The following is an 8540-nucleotide window of genomic DNA, read 5'->3' as shown; positions in this document are numbered from 1 at the left end:
CATATTATTCGCTTCGTTGATCATTTTAGTTATACATCTGTTTAAAAACTATGATACTTACCTGTTCTTCGATGCATCTTTTTTAACAATTGGCCTGGTGCAACAATTGCAAAAATAAAAATAATGTCTGTACCACTAGTTGAACAGATAGAAAGAGGTAATGTTTCAAGGACAATGAAAATGTGTAAAATTTATTTCGCTTACTCCTCCTCGGCACCGGATCCCACCTCTGGTATACACAAAGGTCCGTGTTTGCCCAACACTCTATTTTGTATTGCTTATAAGAGTTATGAGATTGATCACTGTTCGTTATCTTCACCTTTCATTTACAATCTAATATTGTTAATTTTCTATCTACATATATATTCCTTATGATGACGCCATGACTTTCTGTGCGCTTCTTGTATTGAAGAGAAAATAACTCGCGCTGTATTGTAAAAATGTATTCCTTACAACAAAATCATTTAAATTAAAGAATGACACATTTTACCTAATGTAAATAATTGTTAGATCTAGATATATACGTGATGTTTCGTATATTGATTATACTGCAAACACAATACATCAAATGACATAATAAATCAATTGAAAAAAAAACTGACAACTGAATGACATTAATGATTGAAAACATATTAACCAGCGAGAAACGACTGTTTCTCTTTGTTTGTTGTGTTTATCTGATTTACATGTGTATGTAGTTCCAATCCAGAGAGCAATATGAAGGTCATAAAAGCTTGCACATGTAATGGGAAAAAAACAGCAGTGCATTGAATCGTAGAAAACATGCATTTTAAATAAGGTTGATATACTTACTTTCGTGATGAATTTCAACTTCTAGGTTTTTTTCTGAGAAAGAAAAAAGAATTATTGATTATGATATAATGTTATGGATATTGGATTAATATGTAGTTTTTCGAGATACAATATCTCAACAGGGGGTAATTACTCCTTCTAAGCATCTGAGTTTCATGTTTAAGTGTTTGTCCTACTCTCTTTGTATTCTATATAGGATTTATGAGAATTCATTCTTCGTTATTTTCACCTTTTTCATTACGGATTATGGATGCTTTACAAATAAAAGTTATTATATATATATATTTATATTAGAAGTTGATTCGGCACAGTTGTAAATAAATATTGAAAATCAGAATGACACATTCCATAAAAAAAATCATTTATATATATATATATATATATATATATATATATATATATATATATATATATACCTTTGTTATTCTTCACCTTTTCTTGTAGTAGGTTTGTGGATTCTTTAGCTATTCAAAAGTGGATGAAATAAGTTGTGTACAATAAGTTGGAATTTAAAGATAGTTTCTTGACCATCAGTAACACATCGGTATATGTATTTTTGTATCACACAGAATATACAAATTACAAAATATTAGCTTCATAATACATACCAGTGCTACCATGTTGGGTCACATTTGTTTGTAATTTCCGTGCTGGAAATAAAAGTGATATTATGTTGGCGCGGTGTATTCATCAGAATTTAGTCTTGATCTAAACTCTTATTTGTTATTTTCTGGTCAGATACGTAATCGATGTAAATCAAATGTAGTAACCTCTTAATGCAGAAATTTGTTTTTGTAATGACTTTTTATATTTTGTGATTTAGTTCACTGGGGAACTCCACACACTATTCAATTCTACAGTATGTTTCAGAAATCATACACCAATGCCAAATCGTTCTCATTTCACTGTTTGTCAATGTATGCATTTCTAATCAGCACTCAAAAAAAGTCCAATTACCATGGAGTTAAGCAAAATTACTCACTGAAGAATTATATGAAATAGAACAGTTGCGATAGATTCTTACTCCTATAATACTCAAGGGTTCCAAATTACACTCCTAATAAGAGAATCATATTTGTTATTTTCTGGTCAGATACATAATCGATGTAAATTAAATGTAGTAACCTCTTAATGCAGAAATTTGTTTTTGTAATGACTTTTTATATTTTGTGATTTAGTTCACTGAGGAATTCCACACACTATTCAATTCTACAGTATGTTTCAGAAATCATACACCAATGCCAAATCTTTCTCATTTCACTGTTTGTCAATGTATGCATTTCTAATCAGCACTCAAAAAAAGATCAATTACCATGGAGTTAAGCAAAATTACTCACTGAAGAATTATATGAAATAGAACAGTTGCGATAGATTCTTACTCCTATAATACTCACGGGTTCCAAATTACACTCCTAATAAGAGAATCATATTTGTTTTTAATACTTTTTACTTTTTACGGGTATTTGAATGCAAATAAGCTTTAACAGAGTATCAATCAAGTTTCAGACTAAACTGCTTTACATAATATTATTGACAAATGACTTGAGAACATCAATAAAAAGACACTTACATGTGTACTTTTTATTTATTAAAGCAAAGCATTTGACACAAGATGTATTGATTGATTTTAGTATTTGTGATAATACTTTATATGGTTTCATTCTTTCCTACATGAAATATAGCAATATGTCAAATGGAAAGGGATCGTCTCAAAGGGAAAAAAAGATGTTACAATCGGAATTTTGATTATTCTTGTACAAAATGGTATGATGCAAAGAACTAGGCAAACATTGGTAGGTTTTTTTTTCAAATTACAGAAGAAAGCAACAATAATCAGTTTAATAATCAGAGTACCTCATTCAGTGTAGGCTTTTACATCATACGACTCCATATATATATATATATATATATATATATATATATATATATATATATATCTAGAGAGAGAGAGAGAGAGAGAGAGAGAGAGAGAGAGAGGACCACAATATAAACTAGTTTGTATAACTAATTATGCAATCCTGTTTAGATAAAGGATATTATTAATATTTGTTTGTCATACTGCATTTTTTTTCATTTACGTCCAATATTATTTTCGTGTTGTATTTCTTTATAATTTGCGAAGTTAATTACAGAATACTAAACATTACCTAATCTAGCTGTTAAGCACCAGTTCAATAGATTGTACATGAATGGTTTTATGTGAAACACAAAATGAAATAAAACATGACAAAAAACAAACTACTAAAACAATCTTCTGTAGATACCTGGTTTCCTTCGATACAGCCATCCAAACAACACTGAGATTGCAACTAACAGAACAATGACAATGGGAATCAGCAAGTACCTGTAAGTACAATGTACACCGCAATGATAAAATATGTAACAATATAAAGCAAAACTTTCAAAGAACTATTACATTTATATAAGATACAATGTTGGTATGTAACTATAAAGTGAATGTGAAGCGTTAACTCATTTTGCAAGAAAAATTTGCCTACAAGACATGTACTGGCTGAGAATACGTACAATATGAGGTCTTCAGTTTCATCTGTTGTAACGTTATAAAGAGATGTCGTTGCCTCATTCCTCAGTGACAAAGTAGTTCGCTTCTTGATCACATCAAAGCATTTAGGATCTTATGGGATTGAATAATATGCTTATCAATTCTTAATCATTACTCATTTTAGTAAACGTAACCTTTTTTTACATTTCCACATTAAATCGCATGTTCTTACACTTAAATACGTGAATTGTGATGGGTTCAACCTTTCTCATCTCCTGCTACATTCCTCTTTTATTCCTCCCACACCATCTCTCTCTATCCTTTATCTTCTCTCTTTCTCTCTCTGTCTTTCTATCTTTCTCTCTCTTTTATTTCCATTCTTTTTCTCCATATTCCCTCCCCATATCCCTTCATAAGTATTTTCCCCTCCCTCAATTATAAAGAACATACTGTTGTGTCTTAAAATACGTTAAATTCAATATCCACTTCCTATTGCTTTATAATTATCCTGATGGACTTTTGACGAATAAGAAAACATACAGAATGGACTTCATCGTAGACTTACAAAGATATGCAGATGTTGACAGGTAGCGATCTGCACATGGCGTGATATTACTACATCGTATTCCGAAATGCGGCTGGATCACTAAGTCCTGAACATTAAATTCCGTGCAGAAGCCTAGAAAAATTATTATAGTACTACTTATTTGTTTTTTTTTTTGACAGAAAACAAATGAGCCGTCCCATGCAAAAAGGGCCCTTATGTATATTGACGTCATAATGAGAAAAACGCTGGTAAAGATAACGTCATTATTTGCAAGTTGCGTCTGTTATTTATGTTTGCAATGCTGTCAATATAACGTGATTGTGTTTATATAAATCATCTGGAACGATGCCGACATGTACCTGGAATTAACAAGAGGAAAACATGGACTTTTTAGAGGTGAGTTTTATATAAACAGACATAACCAATATTGTCTTGGTGACAATTAGGCCTATAAAATATTTCGATGCACAAGATTTGGGATCCGCGCATATGTTGACGGGTACTGCAGGTGCACTTCATTCTAAGATCATATGTATCCACATATATATACATGCAATTTTACGCATTAAGCAGATTAAACAAATCAAATAATACAATTTAGAGATTTGTCATTTAAGTGAAAAATACTTATTTTACCGATATTCATTAAAACATAAATCAATGACGTACGTTTGTTTACATTCGCGATTGTTGAGCTCCGTGCATGTACATGTGTTTATATATGTCCCGCTTGTGATATCCTAGTTATTTTTCATAAAGTTTTTAAGAAGACAAATAACTAATTGTTCTTATATCATAATGGGGTTATCATCTGGCTTTCTAAACTTTATTTAGTGCCTAAAATGACTTGTTTTCATCGCGGCTATTTATAGGTAAATGGATAAAATTTAGAGTTACGTCCCGCTGTTTTCGTATCTCATAGGCGGATTCACCGGTGGCTACTCAAAAATTAAATAAACAATGATCATATTAAATTCAAAAAAATAATAAAGAATTAATCTTTTCAAATTCATCAACAATTTTTAAAGTAAAGTTTTGTTTCAACAAATAAATATATAAATATTTGAATACATAAATCCAGTTTAATAAGAATGACCATAGTGGATGACCCCTTATTACTCTTACTGAGAGAGAGAGAGAGAGAGAGAGAGAGAGAGAGAGAGAGAGAGAGAGAGATCTGGGACTTCAAATTAGAAAGACTGAATACAATTTTTTCTATCAAATGCAGTTATTATTAATCGAAATATGCAGAGTGCAGAGCAGTTTTCTGCATGTAGAATTGCGATCAAAGTAGATTGATAATATATATGCCGTCGTACACGTTTATTCAGATAAAATATTTCTGTAGTTAGGTGCTTATTTCAGTCTTACATTCAATTGATCAACATGCTAATGATCAATAAAAATACTATTCACTGGATTTCTATTTAATGAATAGCTCATAAACAATCTAATACTTATAATAATAAAAAAGATATTACCATTTTGTGCTGAGATCAACAACTTGTCAAAATTTAAATTCAGTACTACTGTAAAATCTCTGTTTGTAATATGAATGTATTTGATATTTTATTTTAAACAAATACATGAAGGTTTAAATATTTGCATGGTATGTGAACATGTAGAATTTCACAGGGATATTTTGTTACAGATTATTGACGAGTGGCATAGGGAATATTTTCCTCCTTCACAAAGTGTTGAATCATCTGATGAAAATACAGACGATAGTGATATTTCAACTGCATCAGAAAATGAATCCAACGAAAATATTTTAGAACAAAGAATTCAACTTGTGCATCCTGATAATGATCAGAATAAAAACCTAAATTCAGAGGAGGAGGACTGGGAGAATAACAATCTTGACTTAATTCGTGAAAAGATAATCAAAGGCTGCTCCTGCAGAATGGATTGCATATCAAATATTAGTTTTGAAGAAATCAGTCACCATATTTATTCCATGAGAGAACTTTCCAAGGAAGAGAAGGATATGTACATTATGGGAAAGCTAAAAAGTAAAAGTTCTGGTGGCGGATCTTCAAGATGCGATGCCAAACGACAGAGATACGAATACAATTTTGATGACCGGAAAGTATGTAAAGATGTGTTTTTATTTTTACATGACATTGGTGAAAAACATTTTAAAAATCTTGTGAAGCATATGAAGACCCATGGAATAAAACCACGGACACATGGAAACATCGGGAAAAAAACACACAATGCCCTGTCCTTTGAAGAAATTAAATTTGTCGTGCAGTTTATCAATCGATATTCTGAAGATAATGGACTTCCTATGCCAGCTGCTCCAAGAGGTCGCGACTCCGAACCACCCATTTTTCTACCTTGTTCAACACCAAAGAACGAAATTCATCAGTTATATGTTGAAGCTTGTCAAGAGATCCAAATTCGTGCTGTTAAATTGTCCTCATTCTATTCCATCTGGTCTGCCTGCCTTCCTAACATTCAAATTGCCAACCCCAGATCTGATGTATGCAATACCTGTGAGCGCCACAGAGAACACATTTTGAATGCAAGATCTGAAAATGAAAAGTTTACAGCAACAAGAAATTTTACAGATCACATTGAAAAAGCAGAGAGGGAGCATCACCTCTACATTCAGTGCATTAAAGAAGCCAGGGAAGAACATCAGTCTATTCAGCTTCCTGAGCCACCTGTTAGACCCTGTTCCACAGATTTCCTCAAAACTCACTACACTTTTGACTTCGCGCAATGTGTGTCTGTACCTCATCATTCCAGACAAGTAGGGCCATTATTCTTTGAGACACCACGGAAAATTCAGATCTTTGGAATTTGTATGGAGGGAGCAGGATCTCAGCGAAATTATTTGATTGATGAAGACCAGACCATTGGAAGAGATGGAAAGAATGCCCATGGGCCAAATACAGTCATCAACATACTTCATCACCATTTTCAAAATTATAGCATGGGAGAGAAATGTGCTGTTCTTCACTGTGATAACTGTCCAGGTATGTATATTTCATCTTCATTTTTTCATATACACCTAGTTCTATTCATTTTGTTCACATGTATATATGCTGCTTCTAATATTCTAATGCTCACTTCATCTTTAGGTCAAAACAAAAACCGGTATGTGATTGGATATTTGCTATGGCGGGTATTGATTGGGCTACATCGAGCAATTGAACTTCACATGCAGATACCAGGGCATACAAAATGTCAAGTGGATGCAGGCTTTGCTCAGATCAAAAAGAAGTACAGGAGGTGATATTGTGTTAATATCAATTAATATTCCAAAAATAAAATTGTATCTAGCATAATCGAGAATTTCTATAATAGTCTATATTTGTTCAAAACCTTTACGCGGTGATGCATTTTGTTTTTAGATCAGATTGTGACACTCTACAGCATGTTGCTGACGTAGTCTCCAAGTCCTCCAAAAGTAACAAGGCTGTGATAATAGAGGATGGAAATGTGAAATACTATGAATGGAAAGAGTATATAAAAACAACTTTTCAGCCTTTGAAAGGGATACGCAAGTTTCATCACTTCACTTTTTCAGCACTGCTGCCTGGAGTTGTATTATGCAGCGTTGATGTAGATGGCGACAAGGTCCCAGTAATCCTCAGTAATCACGACCAAATCAGTGTAAATCTACCACCAGAGATAATGCCGGGCGGACTCAGTAGAGAACGACAGGAATATTTATACAAACATATCAGACCTCATGTCCGGGAATGTTTCAGGGACACAACATGTCCAGAATTTCATGAAGAATAAGTGAAAGTTTCAATTGTTTCCGACAATGATTAACGTCATTTCAACGTCATTTTTTGTAACGTCATTGAAATATTATCTTAACCTTTGACAGCCTATATCTCAGTAAATATGCTGAATATTTGACCCAAACTTCACATGTGTCTTTTTAATGTTGTTTTCTATCATATTCCATTAAAAAGTTAATTTTGATAATTTTTACCATAAGGGCCCTTTTTGCATGGGACGGCTCAAATGCTTAACATATTTGAGCTTAAATAGCGTGTCTCCACGACCTACGCTAGACTTACCATGAATATAGAACACTGGAGCGCAAACCTCTACAAGAGCATTTCCCTGGTCGTTGATAACACAATGGTATTTGAAGAGTGAAGGATCGGTACAGTTCTGCTTCCTAGCCAGGGCTTCACAACCCTTGATATTGGCAGCCATGTCCACATCCTCTTTCGTTATTGGACAGTCACTAACGTACTGAATTGTTCTGTTTGACCATCGACAAGAACGAAATAAACACCTGGTATCCTAAATCAATTTTAATCGGAAATCATTATTATTACATTGTTGATATAGAAGATTTGTCAAACTATATATGGAAACATTCATCGAAATGATATAACGTGATACAGAGGAATTCGAAGTCACTATTTTCAAAATACATACATGTACACTGTCCATCATCCAAACTTTGTGTATTTATATGACTAAAACAGCAAATGACTGTCATAAAATTCTAATGAATTTGTCTTTTACTCATATGGTGTCATTTGTATAACCCTATGTAGCACTGACTAATGTAATCCACGCCAGCTAATAGAATCCGATTACATTCGGGGCAAACAGCTAATGTGTAATCCAATTTCAAAAAGTATTACATTAGCAAGTACATTCGACACTGTTAATGTAATCAGGATTACATTAACTGTA

General features: G+C 32.8%; 2 protein-coding genes across 2 annotated transcripts; one reads left to right on the top strand and one right to left on the bottom strand.

Moving 5' to 3' along the window:
- Positions 1-543: 543 nt before the first annotated feature.
- Positions 544-8115, bottom strand: LOC130053507 (uncharacterized). Its single transcript, XM_056160833.1, has 8 exons — positions 7907-8115; positions 3882-3995; positions 3340-3448; positions 3078-3157; positions 1422-1463; positions 1230-1277; positions 814-846; positions 544-548 (listed from the first exon to the last, which is right to left on the bottom strand). Exons 1-8 carry the CDS (start codon positions 8046-8048, stop codon positions 544-546), a joined length of 573 nt encoding a protein of 190 aa, XP_056016808.1. The 5' UTR covers positions 8049-8115.
- On the top strand, positions 6781-7808 carry LOC125677744 (uncharacterized). The gene is made up of 4 exons (XM_056160287.1): positions 6781-6847; positions 6953-7103; positions 7226-7281; positions 7402-7808. Exons 1-4 carry the CDS (start codon positions 6805-6807, stop codon positions 7617-7619), a joined length of 468 nt encoding a protein of 155 aa, XP_056016262.1. The 5' UTR covers positions 6781-6804; the 3' UTR covers positions 7620-7808.
- Positions 8116-8540: the final 425 nt, after the last annotated feature.

This window comes from Ostrea edulis, chromosome 3 (genome assembly GCF_947568905.1).
Source record: "Ostrea edulis chromosome 3, xbOstEdul1.1, whole genome shotgun sequence".
NCBI lineage: Eukaryota > Metazoa > Mollusca > Bivalvia > Ostreida > Ostreidae > Ostrea > Ostrea edulis.
This window is presented reverse-complemented; position numbering and strand designations above follow the sequence as displayed.